General features: G+C 53.3%; 1 protein-coding gene across 5 annotated transcripts in view; it reads right to left on the bottom strand.

Annotated features, from left to right (window-relative positions):
• DNMT3A (DNA methyltransferase 3 alpha) overlaps nt 1-18,665 on the bottom strand; it is a 117,792-nt gene that overhangs the window by 55,582 nt on the left and 43,545 nt on the right. For all 5 annotated transcript variants that reach the window (XM_033125329.1, XM_033125325.1, XM_033125324.1 and 2 more), the window contains exon 3: nt 9,358-9,462. In XM_033125329.1, coding sequence (XP_032981220.1) covers nt 9,358-9,462 — 105 coding nt within the window. The remainder of the gene's footprint in view (nt 1-9,357; nt 9,463-18,665) is intronic.

Below are 18,665 nucleotides of genomic sequence, written 5' to 3'. Positions count from 1 at the left end.
TTCCTAAGGACCATTAAAAAGAAACACAAAAAACTTAAAACAATATTGTGGTAAAATAGACATAGTCTAAAATTTACCATTTTAACCATTTTCAAGTGTGCAGTTCAGTGGCATTAAGTACATTTACATTGTTGTCCAACCATCACCACCAGCCATCTTCAGAACTTTTCCTAATCCCAAACTGAAACCCTGTACCCATTCAATAACTCCCCACTCCCCCTGCCCCCAGTCCCTGGTAACCATTATTCTACTTCCTGTCTTCTAAGGAACATTTTAAAGTCTGCCTGTCGCGTGCCCGCGCGCTCTCTCTCTCTCTCTCACACACACACACACACCTGGAAGGATCTGTGCTAGGCTCTGGTCTTTGGACCCTTCAGCTTAGCCCCATCCCCAGCTCCCCCCGGGGTTGGCAGGCTGCTGGTCCCAGCCCGGCCCTGAGGAGTGGGGGTAAAGACCCCTCCAGTGTTCCCTGCACCCCTCAGCCTCCTGCTGCCTCGTTTGTTTACATAGAGCTTTCACACCCTATCTCATCATAGCGCTCTTCACACTGTACTAATTATTTGTTTACTGTGTCTCCCTCCTAAACCCAGAGCTTTGCCTTGTTTATCTTTTTCATTTCTCTCCCTTCCAACCACTCCATCTACAGCTCACCAGTACTAAGCACAGGAGCTGGCAGAAATATACGATTAATAAATTTAATTACTCCAATTATCTTGATGGGTAGTGTTACCCTCACTTTCCCGAGGATAAAGGCTGGGAGGTTTGCCCCAGGTCACACACCTTCTAAGTGGTAAAGCTTCCAGAATGACCCAGGTACAGGAGAGGCATTTGAAAGCTGGCTCCCCCTCTGGGTTGAGTCTCCAGAAAAGCCCAACCTCAAATCCCACGGGTTCCAAGGAGGAAAGAGGCTTTGATGGGCCTAAGCAGGGCCAGGGGAGGGCTGCTGGCTGTTTCCCTGGCAGCAGCCACTGCAAGGAAAAGCCAGCGGCAAAGCAAGAAGGAGCCCTCCGCAGTGAACCTGTCCAGGCAAAAGCCAGTTCCCCAGGCGCCACCTCCCCCTTTGCTGGAAGTCTGGACCAGACCCCAGAACTCCCACCCCTCCCTCACACGGGAGACCTTGTCGCCCAAGTTACGGAGTGTGGAGGCTCCAAACAGGGAAGTGATTTTTCAGAGGCCCTTTACTATAGTTATAATATTTACACACAAAAGATTTAAACCTGGCAAATAAGAGGTGAGGGAAACAACACAAGGGAGATTGGGGCCCAAGTATCAGTGGGTGCAGAGGGGCTGCGAGGCTCACCTGGGTCCAGGTGTAGAGGGGGAGGCCCGGGGCCCTGGAAGCCCCTGGAGGTTGGAGCTAGGGCTGGCTCTGGGCTCCTTACTTGCCCTCCAGTCCCGTGCCAGGGGCTATGGCTGAAAGGGGCCTTCTCCCCCCGACCCTAGACAGCTCTGGGGAGGGAAGCCCAGAGGCCAGCAGATGTCGGGATGGCCCCTTCCCTGCCCTTCCTCAGCCTCACCCTCCCTGGCGTTCCCCTCGTTATTGCCATTGTGCCTTTAAGGCCCTTGGCAGCGCTCAACTCCGTGCCAGCCGGGAACCCTGGCGTCAGGCCAGCATCGGCCTCTTGATTAGACACACAGACGCACAGTCACATGCACAGACACACAAGGTTGTGCACCACCGCCCGGAGACACCAGCCTGCCACAGGACCAAGATGCCACAGGGCGATGTCAACAAACACACAAACAGTCCCCCTCCATTCACACCCGCAGCTCATTTCAGTTCCCGGGCTCCTGTAGGCCCATCAGCGCCCCCACCAAGGCCTGGATTTTTCCAGGTTGACTCCAGTTTCAGGAAACAGCCACACAGTCCACTTAAGCAGGGCAGCCATGCCCTCCCCCCTGCCCAGTGTTGGCACTGGGCCCTAGCTCCCCTCTTTCCCCTGCTCCACACCTTCCGGTAGCCCCTGCCCCTGGCAGCCCTCTGATCTGATTGGCCGGAAGTGGCCTTGAGGCAGAGAGAGCCAGAGAGGTCCACCCCACGCTCCCTCCCAACAGAGGTCCCCAATGCCTCCCTCCTCAGCCTTCCCGGGGTAAATGGAGCCAGGCTCCAAGACTTTGGAACTAGAAGGCTGACCCCCCCCCCCAATTTCCTTCTCCCAATAGAGAGCCATCGGTGGACAGTAGGACCAGAGGCCAAAGAGGGGCGACTTCAGAGTGTGGTCCCAGTCTGGGCACCCACCTGTAGATTCCATGTCCCTCACCTCTTAGGCTGGGAGCTGCCCCAAGCCCACTCCTTCAGAGGGGTGTGTGTGTGTGCTTGTGTGTTGAGAACCTCAGGGCCCAGCAAAGCCTCAGAGGTCACCTCGCCGGTGCCCCTGCTGGCCGCGGCAAACGGATACAAGAACGGACAGCCCACTCAGGGTTCCGCTTCCAGCAGGGACACCTGTCCACCTGGAAGGGGGCCTGGCTGTGCTCTTTGATGTCAACCTCAAAGGATTTCAGGGTGAGCTGAAGGCTCCCTTGAAAAAACCACGATGTATAGAAGATCCACGTATTTAAGTAAACCTCTTTTCAAGGTATATCTATTTTCAACCTCTACCATCCATGCCTAGGGTGACAGGATTGTGGAAAACCTTGCTTTCTTTTCTGAGCTTCATTTACCTTTCTTAAGTTTCTAATGGGCATCTCCCCACCCCACCCCCCGGCCCCTAACTGGGGTGTACTCATCCATCTTGCCCCACCCTTCGACATGATTTCATAGCTTTAATCACATCCCCTCTCAGCCTTTGTCTCTCCAGCCTGGAGAGTCATAATCTCTTTAGTGTGCCCTCACTTGGCAGCTTTGCAATCCCCTTGATCAATTTAGCTGCCCTTCTCTGGAACTTATCCAGCTCGGTTATATCTTCCTTGGGGTGGCAGAACCGAAACACACAAAATTCTCTAGGTGAGGATGATGAAAGAAAACCAATGTCAACAACCCTGCCCAGATGCGTGTGCCGGCGAGTACCTGCCAAGCAGGAGTGGCACAGGTGCAGCTGGGGCTCTAGAGAAGCCCGGGAGGCTGGTGCCTGAGGGAACGAACCACTTTTGCTGGAGGTGGCCCTGGAATGTGTGACCCTGGGGAAGGGGCCAGGGCAGAATGGAAATGAACAAGGATCGCTGGGAAAACGAAACAGCTCCCCCAATAAGACCCACAACCTAGAGTGGCCTCCAAAAGGGCCCCTGACAAATCTGCTCCCTTCCAGAAGTCTCAGCCTCTGACAATAACACTGACGCCATGTCTGAGGTCTGGAAACATCTGTTTTCGCCCCTTCCTCTCCCTGTCTGCAGCAGCCAGCAGCGCAGGCCCTGCCAATTCCACCCCAGCACTGCCTCCCTGCAACAGGCCCTGGGTGTGTGTTTTCTGGCATCACCCGACCCACCCTCCTATCTCCCTGCATTCTTCTGTGCTCAACCCATCGTGCTCATGGATGCCAGAGCCAGCTTCCCAAAGCATGACTCCCATGGCTTCACGCCCCCCACCTCCTCAAAAACGCTCCAGAAAAACACAACACATTTTTGAGAGGATCAAGTGTAAACCACTCGGGCTGTCTGCAGACTACCTCCAACCAAGATGGAAAGCGTTGCTACAAGAAACAGCCCTCTACCCGGCGTTCAGGCCTCCCCACAACATGTCGTACCCACGTGCTCATTCTGCCCTTCACACCTTCGCTTAGGAAGGTCCTAAGGGAGGAAGGCCTCCCCCCACGTTGCCTTGACTTCTAAATGTTACCTCCCGTCTAAGGCCCAAGTCCAGCCCCACCCCCGGCATGTCTTTGTACTTGACGTCCAGCCCACGGACCTGGCTTTGTGGGACCGAATGCTGCTCTGACCCATCAGGTCAGGGAATGAGCAGATGAAGCTGCAGGGCACAGCGACAAGGAAAGTCTCTAACCTCGTGAGAAATATGACAGCCCGTTTTCCTCACACCTTCAAGAACATGAGAAGACAGGGGTGCAGCCGCAGCCATGTACTGACGCAGGCTCACGCGTGGGGAAGTCCCCTGATGGGCTGGCCAGGGACTGGGGCCCAGCAAGGGGAGATTCTCTTTCAGGAAGTTTTGTGCATAAAAACAAGAGGGTTCCAAGTCACTGAGTCAGATTCCCAGGAGTGAGTGAAGGAGCTGCTCTGACCTGGACACAAAGAGGGGATTTAAGCTCTGTCTTAACTTGGAGATGAATCAAAAGGTCATATTAGGTTAGCAAATGAGCCAGTACTGCGGCGTCCCAGCAGCTGAGTTAAACTGTACCCAGCTGGTTAAAGCTCGGCAGGATGGCTCCCTAACGTCCCCCAGTTTATACCCCCAGTCTTTTGCTCTGAAGAGGGGCAGTTTTGCCCTCTTGAACTCACTCGCTCAGGCGTTGTGTTGAAGGTTCCGCCTCCAAAGCGGAGTAACACTGGCTTTGGGCCGGCCTGGCTGAGCTCAGCGCCTGCTCCCAGCCCCCTTCTCCTCCTCCCCCTTCCCTTCCCTCCCTTTCTGGGTTATTCTTAGCAAGAGGTGACCTCAGAGTACTCCCACTGAGCAAAAATAACCCTGGAGGAAGTTGGTGGGTATAAATCTTCAATGAATAAATACATATAGCTAGTAAACAGGGCGCAGAGTCCCGCAGGGCCGGCCACCCCCCAGGATCTGGTGGGCAAGGGCAGAAACTGTCGTTCCTGGTGTCCCAGCTCTAACCAGCACACAGGACAAAGGCAGTCCCAGGGCTTGTCTGGGCCTGTGACCGCTCAGGAACCAGACTTGGACACCCTCACTTCTTACTCAGCAGGGTCCTCGGGAGCTGGTGAGCAGGGAGATGCCTCTTCCGCCCGCCCAGAGGCTCACACCCACACGCAGGCTCACTGCAGAGACCAGCCCACATGCCACTGTCCCCTCCTCCCTGTCCACAGGCCCCAAGTCCAGGTGCCAGCTCCCTTCCTAAGCCCCGCCCAGCCCTGCAACCGGCTTCCTGTTTCCTGTTGTTGGGCTTCGAGCATCTTGGCTCCAAGACCAGTGCCGCAGACCAAGTCGCTGCCCGGTTGTAATGGGCCCACCGCTCACTCCTCAGATACCCACAGCCTTCCCCTTTCCCCCACGGGCTCTCTGGTGTTTGGGTCAGTCACCCTCCTCTATGTTTTCTCTGTACGCTTTTCTGACCAGGTCCACACACTTGTTCCAACAGCCCTGCATTCATATATTAACTTAATTAAAATTTCGACTACCCAGTCTTCCAGATCGCGTAGCTGGAGGGGTGAGGAGGGACGGGCACTGTGGGCTTTGCAGCTGGGAGGGGTGGAGTCCATGCTCTCCGAACCTCAGTCTCTCCATCTGAATGTGAGGAGGGTGGTGGCACCGGCCCCTACCTACCTCGCACAGGTGTGCTGGCAGTGTCACATGAGGTCATTGTTGTAGGCCTTTGTAGGCAATAAAGTGCTGCTCAGCTCTGAGCCTCTATTCAAGGTCTCTGTCGTCAGTGAAGTGGCAGACAGTGCACAGTGGCTCAGCTCAGTGACTGTACATTGCCAGATGGCACTAAACGTCTAGACCAGGGGTGTCCAAACTTTTTTCAACGTTTTTCACCAAGGGCCATATGCGGTAAAACACACAAACAGCCGGGTCACTCACTCGAGGTGAAGTCCGTATTGCCCCACCTGGTTTATTTAAGTAAACTAAATATATTTTTGGAATTTGCTGCGGGCCAATTAACAATGGATCATGGGCCGCAGTTGGCCCGCGGGCGCAGTTTGGACACCCCTGGTCTAGTGGAAGAGACAGGCCCTCTGCACCTGCTTTTCCAACTGGGGTTGAAAGGCCAGGTTTTTGCTTTTGTTTTTGTTGTTTTAATTCCCAAGCCATCCAGAAATGGTACTTTTGTAAAATAAAAAATCATGCACTTGGACATGGTGACAATATCAAATTGATACATAAAAGTTTCTAAATATTTATTCTCAAGTCCTGTACAGACAGGGAACAAACAGTTTGCAGACCAGTGCTTCTAAGTCAGGTCTGCGGACCATCGCCGCCCGGGCACGTGAGGGCGTGGGGGGGTGGGGCTCATAGCTTGCCTTTTATCTTAGTGTCCATTTTGATTAAATTTACAAAAGGCTCAAAAGGGAGAGCCAGCGTGGGCTGCGATGGCTGAACTGGGCTGCATTTGCAGGGCTGTGGCTCTGGGGCACGCAGAGTGAAGGGGCTGTGCGCTCTGCGTGACGGGCCCGGGAAGCAGGCAGAAGATGGGGTTTCTATGTTCCTTTGGCAAAAGATGTGACTACTGAACACCATGGCAGGGGCGGGGGAGATGGAGCATTCCAGATCTCGTCCCATAAGAAAGAGAGTCCCTGAGATTCTTGAATAGAGGTGTGCCACGGACTGTATCTAGTATCCTTATGTGCAGTCCCCTCTCTCTAGCTCACTAGGTTGAAAGAAAAGTCTTACTGAGCTGTATGTCTTCCCTGACTCTGGTTGGTGCTCAGTAGGTGCAAAGTGTTTGTCCCAAGGGGAGGAGAGGCTGGCAGTTGAGAAATAATCCTGGGGGCAGGAGGGGTCTGGTCTGGGTGAGGGTGCAGCCAGGAAACAGTTGCAAGAGCAGGAATGAGTGGAAGGCTCCAGCGATGGAAAGGCCTTGGGGGCAAAAGGAGGAAAGAGACAAAGATTTTCCAGCCTTGGGCCTGGGGGATGGTGAGGACACTTGTGGATGTATCTCATGCAACCTTTGTACAAATAATGAGCCAGGCCTGCAGCCAGGTTTTCCTCTCATGCTTCCCACTCTGTTCCACCTGTTGGGCACTGAGCCAAGCTCCCTCCCCTCTCCAGGCTTAGCTGGATGACACACATTCAGCTGCTTTAAAGCTCCCTGGACAATGGTTCCCAGGGCCACAGCTGCACCAGGTCCCCAGCTGCACAGGGGCCCCCAAAAGCCCTCCCTGCTGTGCTCCTCTGCTGGGGAGGGGAGGCGGCTGGGGCAAGCACCTGCTCCACGAGTGAACTAGCTGGCCTGTGGGCCAGAGGGCCATGGGCTGACCTCTAGCTGCACCACCAATTTCCTCATATGTCCCTTCCCAGGCCCTGCTGCCCAGGAAGGGCGGTGCTGGCGGTCTTCTCTGGGGTCAGTCTTTCTGTGTTTCCCCAATATGCAAGGGGTCCCTTTCACAACAGCTGCCTCGGCCCCCTACCTCCCCAATCAGCGTTGACTTCGCCGCTCTCTCTCTCATCCTGGGGCCTCTCTGAGGTGTCACCGAGAACACATCCAGACTATGACCTGCACAGCCTCCCATGGGGGTTGCTGAGAAGCCAATGGTAGGCTTCTACTCGAAAGGTCTTGCAGGCATGGGCCCCACTGGCCCTGCAGGGAAGCAGGTGTATTACACTGCCAGCTGCCCACATCTGGATTCCACTTTACTGTTTGCAAAGCACTGCTGGAGGTGGAAAGGGCAAGTATTGCTGGCGGCCATATTGCACCAAAATACAGAATTTCCGAGAGGTTCAGTAACTCGCTGAAGATCACACAGCTGGGAAACAGTAAATCGTGTGCTGTTTCTTCTGTCAAACTGAGGTTGCTGGGGCCTCCTGAAGAGAGGTTTGGCCAGGCAAGGGCAGGACTGACCTTTGCTGAGCTTTTGGTGCTTGAACCCATTTAATTTTCACAGGGGTCTAGGAGGAATGCACCCTTAGCATTTCTGTTTTTTTAGAAGAGAAACCCTAGGTTCAAGGTTACACAGATGGTGGAGCCAGGATTTAAACCCAGGTCTGTTGGACTCCAAAGACAGAGCTTCTCCTTCCACATGGGGCCCTGTTCCAGGCTGGGGGGATATGACCCACTGATCCTTCAGCTACCCAGCCGTGCCCCTCTTCACTCCTATTGGTCCGTGTCCAGACACATTTCCACACACCTGTCCTTGATTTCCTTGTACCCTCTGCCCCCCGGGGCTTCACCCCACATCTCAGTGACGTGCCCTTCCTCTGGTTCCAGGGACTCACAAGGAGGAGTCAAAGGCTGCAGGACTTTATTTGCTATAGGTGGGGGCACATGTCCCCAGAACCTGGATTGCAAAAAGGCAGAGTCTTCTGGGCAGATCATGGGCACAGGTGCAGATGCAGAATTACCAGTAGGCTCTGACTCAGCCTGGCTCCCCCACCCACTCCAGCCTGCACTGTGCCTCCACCTTCTCCCATTAGGTGCCCTATGGGGGAGAGGAATGGAGGGCACCTGGGGAATCTGGGGGTACAGCTTGGAGTCAGCTGCAAGCTGGACGTTCCTTTGAAGTCCCGTTTTATCTTTCAACTCATGTGAATTTGTCATTCCAGACCATGAATATTCCAGGTCATAAAATATCTGTTTGCTTTAATATTAAAATGTTTAAAATTACTTACTAGTTAAATAACAACTTCTGTCCTCCTCTTCCCCCCAATCTTCAAGCAGAATTGGCAGCGGTGTACTTTAGTACCCGGCTGATTCCCAAAGCCCCTGGCTGAGAAACCCCCCTCAGGTCCAGCTGGTGCAGCCCTCCCTCCCTTTCTCTGCCAGCTCCTTTCACTTCAGCCACCATTCACCCTGACTCTGCCCCAAGAGAGAAAATCCTGCTCTGCTGAGAACATTTCCTTGAAGGGCAGAGTTACAAATCCGGAGCTCCTGGCTCCTCCTTACCTCCATGCTTCAATTTCTCATTCTCAGCTGGAAGGGGCTAAAAGAAAGGAACCAGCTGTCTTTGGTGCTGGCAAGTAATTATTGCTCTGCCTCTGAGTTTAAGGCACAAGGAAGGCAGGCTCCTACAGCCCACGGGCCTTGCCCTCCACAGCTCCCCCCAGACTCAGAGGCAATGGCCCCCCGAAGCCTGCAAGTCAGCTCTGTGGCCTATACTTCTACAGAATTTAAACTGAGCCCAGCTCTCCTTCTCTCTTACAAAGGGACTCATCAGCCTGCATCTCTTCCCTACTCGTTTTGATCCGACTCAGACCTCAGTTCCCTTCCTCCAGGTTCTCCAGGTGGAGCTGAAGCCCAGGGTGGGTGTGCGTATGAGCAGCCTCGGGAAAAGCAAGTTCTGCCCAGACAAAGCCATGGTGGGGAGTCTGTCAGGACCTCCTGCTACTCTTTCAGAGGAAGTGAGAGTCAGGGGCCTGGTTCAAGTCCCAGATCTGCCATCTCCCCTGGTCTCTAGGGATCTCCCGTTCGATGCAGAAAAGGGAAGTAGTGAGGGTGGTTATGGAGTTCAAATGGGGAAGGTAGGTGAGCTCCATCGCCGGAGGGCCAGGCCCCATCGCCGGGCCTTAATGTTCACAGGACCCTGCAGGACACACATCTGTGTGTGTGCGCGTGTGTTGGGGGGGGCCATGACACTCACCAGGGGGTGCTTGCGCTTCCTCCCAGGCCGCCCCACCTTCCGTGCAGTCGTGCTGGGCTCCTGCCGCTCCTCCTTGGTGCGCGCCTCCTCCTGCTCCTCTCCCTCCTGTGGACATAGACACACAGCCTGTGAAGCCAGGCCCGGCTCCAACAGGCCTCTTCCCTGTGCCACCCCCACAACAGCCACACAGTCCCCGACAGGGATGAACTTCACCCCCTTCCTGCCTGGCATAGCTGAGCCACCCTTAGAGCCCCATTTAAATATCCCCTTGGGGGACAGACCCCTGCCCCAGTGGCATGCAGCTCTCACGCCTGGTGGCCACGTATCTGAACTGCAGAATCATGACAGGCACTGACAAAGAATTTGTTTCTGGATATGAATTTATTTATACGAAAAGAATCTCACACAGTACAAAAATTAAATTAGCTGTACATTGAACAAATCACCTTTATTGAAAAGAAATAACATCGCAAGAAAAGTATGGAATCAAGCAACGTATATTGGAAGTCCATACAACACTTGGGGTGAGGACGAGCGTAGGCAATGGAGGACTTACAACCACTGTAAATATACCTGCCCTGAAGCGTCTGCCATGTCTTACTGGCATTCCATATGCCTGTCACCCCACAGGGGCATCTCAGGGACAACGTCTTGGCTTATCTTGATTCCCCTCATTCACTGAGTGCTGGACCAAACGTTTGACTTTGTTACCCACACCTCACCCAGCACCTGCTGGGACTGGGCCATGTTTGTCTGGAGCACAGAGACAGAAACCTAGAAAGTCCTCCTGCCTCACTGCTCCAGCCTGGCCACAAACCACCCACATGTCACTTCTGACTCAGCTGGCTCCTGCATGACTAATCACGAGCAGAAACAATACTGGGGAAGACAGAGAAAGGGACCCTGACTCAGCAGAGGGACAGGCTGCTGCATAATGTCAGGAGCTAAAGATGGCTTCGCAGCCTCCCTGGGGAGGGTGCCAACCTGAACGGGGCTGGGGCCACGGAAAAGAAAGGGAAGGTGCACAGGTTCCCTGAGGACTTGATCGAGGTGGCCCTCGACGTCCCACTCAACTTTCATTTTCAGCGATTTCAAAATAGCTTGTGGTTTGCCACATTAATTTTCAGGTGATGGCGGGACACGCAGATAGAAACCTACTGCGGCCAATTGTAGACATTGGAGCATCCATCCATTGGAGGCATGTCTGGGAGACAGACCCTCCCAAGAGGGAGATTTAGGGGCATCACAGCTGAGGGTCTAGGAGTCCTTTAAAGAGATACAAGTAGAAGGTGAACAGCGGCGCCAGGACTTAGCACCAAGGAGAGCCTCCAGTGAAGTTGGAGTGAGGGCAGAGCACATAGAGGAGACGGAGCGTGTTCAGAGGAGCAGGAAGAGGACACCGGGGTGTTGTAGGTGCAAGGAAGGAGAGAGCTGCCAACCCAGAGGCCAACGTCGTCGGATGCAAAGAAGTCAAAGACGCAGCAATTTGGCTGGGAGTGGCGATGGCAGACCTGAGAAAGAGCACGTCCATACGCTGTGCAGAACGGCCTGGCAACAAGCATCAAGGGGCTGAAGGGACCATTTAAGGAGCCCAGCTGAGAAAGGTCTGAAAGAGAAACTAGGGAGCCGGTGCCTGCCTGTAGGTGAGAGGGGAGGGCACCGGGCCAAGGGATGGGGAAGTCTCTGGTGGGGAGGCACATGCCCTGAGCTAGGCCAGGCTGCTGGTTTCCAAGCTGTCTTCGGAGACCCCATAGACACTCCCGTTTAAGAAAAGAACACTTGGATCTCAAAAAGAAAAAATATTAGCAATACAGCTTAATATCTGTGAAGATTTCAATTGGATCTATAGCACTATGGTGAATTTCAGGCTGAGGTGGTGCTTTTGGACTGATCCCACCACTGCTAAATGGGTGCAGTCTTGATCCTTCTGATCAAGTAACTCAGCATTTACGAAACAATGAATCAATATGAGGTCATGGAAAGCACAGGGTGTACAGCGAACCAAAGTGCACATGAGCCCAGCTTGTCCATTTGCTAGTTATAGGACCATCCTCTCTGAGCCTCAGTTTCCTCATCCATAAAATGGGTGTCCATCCTGCCTGCTTCTCAGGTTTTTAAGAGGAAAGACGAACAAATGACTTGTGCCTTGTTGATTTTGTTCACTACTGGATCCTCAGAGCCTAGACCAGGCCCAGCACTTAGCAGGTGTTCCACGTGCCCCCAGACAAGACCTTACAGACTCCCCAGCAGCGGGAAGCCTGCCTAGGCCCCATACTTGCCTAGAAAGCACTAGGCCAGACCCCGCAGAGCCTCTGGCCATTCCTAGGAGTTGGGCCCATGGGCTGTAATGCACAGGGCAGGAGACAAGAGGGGGTGCCAAAGTGAGTCAGGATCAGCCTGGGCAGCCATGGGGTCCAGAAAGACTCCTGCTGCCCAGAAATTCTGGGCTCTGAACTGTTTCTTTAACAAACTGCACTTCTTACAGAAGTTTCATTTGATTTTCTCACTTTTATTCTGAACTAATCAGAGATGCGAAAGCCAATCAGAGCCTCTGATCAGGAAAAAAAGGAACCATGGACAGACACCACACAGCATTGATCCCAAAACAAAGGCACTTGACATTTCAGGACTGGCAAGCCTCAGCTTCCATCAGCATGTGGAGAAAGCCTTTGGGTCCCTTGATAGACAACCCCTGTGCCATCTGCAGACTTGCTGTCATTCCTCACCTTATGCCACATGTTTTTCCCTCTTTCGAATTCAATTCAGTGCAACACACCCCAGGAGGAAGGAGTGGGGTGCCCTAATGCCACGCCCCCTTTCCAGGTCTTGACCCGTTGAAAGTGTGGAGATCACCAGAGCAGGCTGCCGTGTACTGAATCTGTACCTTGGGGTGGCACAGAGCAAGGCGCTTTACGCCCAGGCCAGCATTCACCCCAAGTTGTGCTTGAGGAAACCAAGTCTCCACGAGAGCCTGGGTCAGGCCTTGTACCCAGGTCTGAGTGACTCCGTGCCCTTTCTATCAGGTCCTGAGGCACAACTTTGTGAAAGCTTGTTATCTGGGGCCAACATATCATTCTTCCGCGATGCAGTTACAAGTCAGAGGGCAAAGAGGAAGGTGATACCTTCTGCTCCGGGCCTGACTGCGTTCACACGACCAGTTAGAGGGGGTAACACCCGGAGAAGGCGGAGCAGGTGGCTCTGGGCCATGTCCCTTAAGGAGGCATAGCAAGGGGTTCATTCTCACATCTGTCACGGGGCCTGTTCCATTCAATATCTTTGCTGCTGGGTTGGGCAAAGGAATTTAAAACATGCTTATCAAATCTGCAAGTAGCACTGAATTAGGAAGCGTGGCTAATACTGTAAAAGGGAAGAATCTGATCCACAGTGACTTGGAGCAGCTGGAAAACAGTAACAAACTTAGCAGGAACAGATCTGAGCCCAGGTTGGTTTCCTCATCTGTCAAGTAAGGGAACTAATTAGTCAATCCTCCCAGTGGGAGGTGGCAGGGGGAGGCAGAACTGAGCTCCTAGTTAGGTGGGCTTTGGGAGGGCAGAGGTAGACTGGACTTTTTGCTCTGCTCTTTACTCACAAGTAACTTCCAGCTATTTAACCTCTCGGAGTCTCACTTTTCTCACCTATAAAATGGGGATAATCGTATCTACCTCACGGTGATGTTAACAACAATTAAATGAAGTTATACAGGGAGAGTTAACATGCGATAGTCACTCAAGAATTGCTAACTTCCTCCACTCCCACAGGACATCCTGACCAGAACTATTCACAAAAGTGCCTCCCTCCCTCCTCCGTCCTCCTCCCTCCTGCCCCCATGCAAACCCCAGCTCACGATCCTGCATAAGCAGCCATCACTCACTGCTACAGACACACCCCAGCATTTGGCTGGTACTGCTGTCGTGAGCTACTCAAGAACAGTGGGGCTCCCTGATCTTCCCCAAATGCGAAGCTGATTCTGTCACTGGCAGAGCGTAAGCCCTTGCTGAGGGGCTCCCGGGAGCCTGCAGGATCAAGCCAGAGCCCCTTAGGACATATGAAGGAAGGCCCCCAGGATCTGGCCGGCAGGCTTGGGCTCCTCTCCCCACTGCCCTCCTCCCACCTGTGCACAAACAGACCGCACCAGGTGCCAAATGGGGCTGCTGCCCTCCCCAGCACCTCAGCACTGACCCTTCTTTCTGTCTTGCCTGCCTTCCCCTCAGGTTGACCAGCAAACCCTTATTTTCCAGTCTCATTTCCTGGGTTCCCTTCCCTCTCATCCTCCACCTAGACTGAATTCATGGATGCTTCTCCTGTAGCACCCACTCCTAGTACTGCAGCTGCCTGCTATTGTCCTGGCCAGGCCACCAGCTTCTTGAGGGAAGGGACTGTTTCTTATTCATCCTGGCTTTCCCAAGCCGATGCACCTGCCACAGGGGAGGCACTCGAAAACAGTTGCTGAGTGACTCTCACATAGTAGGTGCTCAATAAAGAAGTCCACACACACACAGAGAGGCACACGTACAAATCTACCAACCCGCACAAGTACAACCATGCCTGAGTCTCCAGTGCCGCTCTGGTCATTGTTATTCCAAACCAGGAAACAGGAGGACTAAAACGTACCTTCTCCGCTTAAACATAATCATTTCACTTTACATTTATGTAACTCTTTACAGCTTTCAAAGCACCTTCACATTTGGTGGCCTGTTAGATTAGGCAGCTACCATTAGCCTCTCTCAACTTCTGAGGCCCTGATTTGACCTACATTTTAACACCGCTCACTGGATGGATTATTTTAAGCCACATACAACTTCTCGTTCTGATGAGCTGGGCCACGATGACAATCATCTCTCACATTTACACCGTACGTGGTAATTAACAAAGCATTTTCATATGCACTATTTCCTTTTAATTCTTTATACTTTACAGAAAGCAGAGCTGGTATTATTTTTTTTCCATTACACAGGCGGGAAATCTGAAGCTCAGAGAGGTTATCTAACATGTAAAGATCAGAGAGCCAGGAAAGGAGGACTTTAGAAGCAAAATTTAAATCTTTTGATTCCCAGCCCATGGGTCTTTCCACGGCAACATGCTATCAAACCCTACGAGGCCGTGTATATACCCTACTGATGTGTATACACACACACACACACACACAGGGAAACCTCAGGATACTGTAAAGGTACACAGTGGCATTCACATGCACACACCCGCACGTAGCTGTCCCAGGTACTATGTCACACCTAGACATAGCACTCTTCTCCCCAAGAGAGATGCGTCCCACGAGGCCCTCCCCCAGACACAGCCAGCCAGACATATGTGCTCCCTTCAGAACACACACCGGATGCTACTGACCCGGCATCCATCGAGCAGATGTCTCAAGGTGGTGTTTGAGTCAAGGGGATGAACTTGCCGGATCTAGCCAGCCACTTGCCAGGGCCCCTGGGACGAGAAGCACGCACAGTCTTTGCCAACTGTCTGGCTGGCCTCCCAGGGCCTGTCTGTGGTCACGGAATTCAGTGAAATGAACTGGCTTCGTGGGCAGGCAGAGCCCCGTTCTGGGCCACCAGGTCTGCAGAGCTATTGCCACAGGAGCCCACAGGGCACACTGTGCTCACACGCACACAGTCTGCCCAGGTCGGGCCTGCAGACAGGTGAGTGACTGGTGCGCTGCCGGCAGATGGGCAGAGGCTGACTGTGTGAATGGCCAAAGTTACACGTAGTGGCACCAGGAATCACTAGATGCTCACCAAGCGTCCTACTTTTTCTGACCTCAGTCACCTCTCAAAGCTTACTGGATCTTTGTTTCAATTATGCAACAATATTCAACAAATATTCACTGACTGCCTAGTGGGTTTCCTATTATAATTATTGACGAAAGCCTCCCATCCCTCCCAAAAGGCCGCGCTCCTGGAGGGCGGCCACCATCTCCTGTTGGCCCCTCCAAGTCCCTCATAGCTCCCCGGTCCCTGCACACAGCAGATGCCCCAAGGTCGTCCTCCACACCCTATACACCACGCTGGGGACACACTGCCATCCGGAATGAGACTCCGCGAAGCACGTGCCCAGCACACTGCAGCCCTGCCACGCTCCGTGGCCTCAGGGCTACTGCGAGGCCAGCCCAAGGCTGCGCTCAGAAACATTTACTGAGCACCTCCTTGTGCTGGATAGAAAGATAAGCAAACAGGGAACTCAATGTAGAGAGAAAGACAACCTGTAGCTGAGTGCCTGACCCTGAGCTCAGGTCAGAGTGGAGCGTGCCCATGCTCGGCCGGCAGCCACCTCCACAGACACCCAGCCCACTCACACCCACGCCTTCAGCAGCGCTCTCAGGCTCTGCACAGCCCACGACCTCCTCCCCACCCAACCACGCACCCTTGCTTTTTGGAGGGAAAGAATCCAGACAAAACTACTTCACAGACACGTGCCCTTTGCCAAGTTTCTTAACCTCTCTTCACCTCAATTCCTCACCTGTAAAATGGGACAATGACAGTTGGCGCTTCCTGAGTTATTGTGAGGGTGAAGTGAGTTAATTGCCGGGCAAAGGAAACTTCTTTGCATGCCCTTCCACACGGTGCAAACGTTAAGTGACATGATTATAAGCCACATCCCGAATTGCCCTGTGGCTCTCCGCAGAGCAGCTACAGAGCCTGACCAGGTCCTTCCTGTGCCCAGCCCAGGTACCAGAAAGAAAGGGCATCTCACCTGCCCACCCCCCATTTCCCAGTCGTTCTGGGACACCCACTGCAGCCCACTTCCCTGCCTGCCCTCTTCCCCTCTGCAGCTTTCCTCTCCCCCGCCCCATGGGACTCACTTCTTGGCCGAGGTGGGCTCCATCCCCAGGAGGGTCACTTAGGACATGAGGGACCCGAGGAACCTCAGGCTCAGCTGTGGCCCCTCACCCAGGCCTCTGAAGGTAGCCACAGACCTGGTCAGCAGGAGTCAGGTCTCCCTGCCTCTCGCCTCAGTTTCACTTCTCTTCAGCGGGTAAAGGGAGAAGAGACGTCAGGCCCACCGATGCCTGCAGACCCAGAGAGACACAACCTTCCTTCCACATGGCAGGTTCTCAGCGGACTTTAAACCCACACCATTTACATCCCATCTGCATGTTTTTCACTCTTCTCCCATGGCCTGGCGATTCTAAGGACTGCAGGGGGTCTACACAAATGTGCAGGTAGGTGGGTGGGTAGGTGGGTAGCTACACAGACAGACAGACAGACAGACGGACAGCTAGTTAGCTATCCAAAATAAATTATAAGACTGACTTACTGTGTGCCGAGTTAAGTACTCGCACACACCATCTCATATAAACCTCTCATTTCCCTGCTCAGAGGTCACAGAGCTGGGTCACACAGCAGAGTCCAGGTTCAAACACAGGTCTGTCTTCAGCGTCCAGCTGACCCACCCCTCCAAGACTACTGACTGCAAGGTTAAAAACTTGACGTGTAGTAATATCTAACTTTGAGAACCTGAAGCCTGAACGGTAGGCCCTGGGTAGCAGGAGTGGGCACTATTGACACCACCTGTCTGCTCTACACGTCCAAGCATCTAATTGACTCCCCTGAGGTAAAATTGGATGCACCATTACTATTAGCTGTGTTCCTGAAGAGGTAAGGGTAAAGCTGCCTTTTCTGTAACTATTTAAATGTACTAAGAGGGATGCTATTTAAAAGACCCCTACAGTGACTATTAGAGCCTGCCCTAAGTGACGGCGTGTGTGCATCTGAGTGCCATAAAGGCAGAATGTGCCTGGCGTGGGTAACAGGACTGTGGGCCAGCAGAACAACTGAGAGGGGAGCTTGAGGCATCCACCCAAGGATACCCTTGAGCTTGCACAGCAGAACGTAGGAAGTGCTCAGTACCCAAGGGAAATCAGTACTCACCAGGCCTGTGGGTTGGATTTAGGTGAGGAGGGAGGAGCCCTGGCCACAGTGCTGACCTTAAATGCACACACACACACACACACACACACACACACATACACACACACACACACTTGCTGTGCTCCTCCCTGCAGTTTCTACCACCCAGCAGCAAGCTATTGGGTAGGCATGGCTTACTTATGCTTGTATCTTCCTATCCCCTTCCATTTAGGTCCTCTAGGAATGTTAATTGGGTTCACTCAACAGACTTGTGGAGCCCTACTATGTGCTAGGTACTAGAAAAGGTACCTAAGTTGGAAGAAAGGGAGGGAGGGCGGAAGGAAGAGAAGGAAAGAGAAGCAATGTGCGCAGAGAGGAAGGAAGGAGAGAGGAGAGAGGGAAGGAGGGAGGAAAGAATGGTAAGAAGCAATGTGTCTTCATTGAAGACTATGTATCTGCTGTGTGTATGTGCGCACGTGAGCCCACAGGCACGCATGCTAGCCTGTGTTTGTGAGTTATTGCAGTAGATGAAGTGCCCCTACCATCCACCCCAGGGCAAGAGCAGTTACACAGAGAAAAGCAGTCTCTGACCACCCCAACTTTCAGTCTGAACAAATGTACTTGAACCGGCAGCAAAAGAAACGTGAGTGGGACTATGGAGCATCACAGCTGGGCGGCACCATTCACTCTCTTCCCCTTCACGCATGAGGCAGCCAGAAAAGCAGAAGCCAACAGTACAGGCTGCCTGGGTTCTAATCCCAGCACCAACACCTACCAGCTGTGTGAGTTTAGGTAAGTGACCTAACCTCTCTGAGCGTCGGTTTAAGTCTTTAACAAGATAAAGTGACGAAAATAATAGAGCCTACTTTATGGAGCAACTCTAAGAATGAAATACGAGAATGCAAGTACAGAGCTTACGAGAGCCCCTGGCAGACGGTCAGCACTCAGTGCATCTTAGATGTTATGTTTCTGAGGCCAGAAGAAATTGGGGAGCAGTAAGATCAGGGGCCCAGCCAGGGGCTTGGATTCCTGGCCAGTCACTGATTCATATTTGGGGATCTGAAGAAGTCCTGCCAGCTGCAAGGCTTGGAATGCTCTTGGTCCCCTTTCCTGCTCCTTTTGCCCCTCCCCCACCCTTCCCCAGGGCCTAGCACCCTACCTCCCTGATCCCCGCTAAGCCAGGACCCAGGCTGCTGGCCTCCCTGCCGCTAACCTCCCACTCATCTCCCAAAAGGTCAGCTCCCCTCCTTCTGCTGCCGCCACATGTAACCAGGTGACTCACCGCGGCCGGAGCACAGTGGCTCACACCTCCAAAGCTGCCTCCTCCCAGCTTCCCCAAGAGGCCCTTTCTGCCCCCCATATGGATGCGGCAGTCTGCAGGGAGCAGGGAGGCTGGGCAGGTGCCAGGGAGACACCACTCACACAGACCGCTCTGAGCATGTCCTTCCACAGCCCTGT

The sequence above is a fragment of the Rhinolophus ferrumequinum genome, chromosome 13 (assembly GCF_004115265.2).
Source record: "Rhinolophus ferrumequinum isolate MPI-CBG mRhiFer1 chromosome 13, mRhiFer1_v1.p, whole genome shotgun sequence".
Taxonomy (NCBI): Eukaryota; Metazoa; Chordata; class Mammalia; order Chiroptera; family Rhinolophidae; genus Rhinolophus; species Rhinolophus ferrumequinum.
This window is presented reverse-complemented; position numbering and strand designations above follow the sequence as displayed.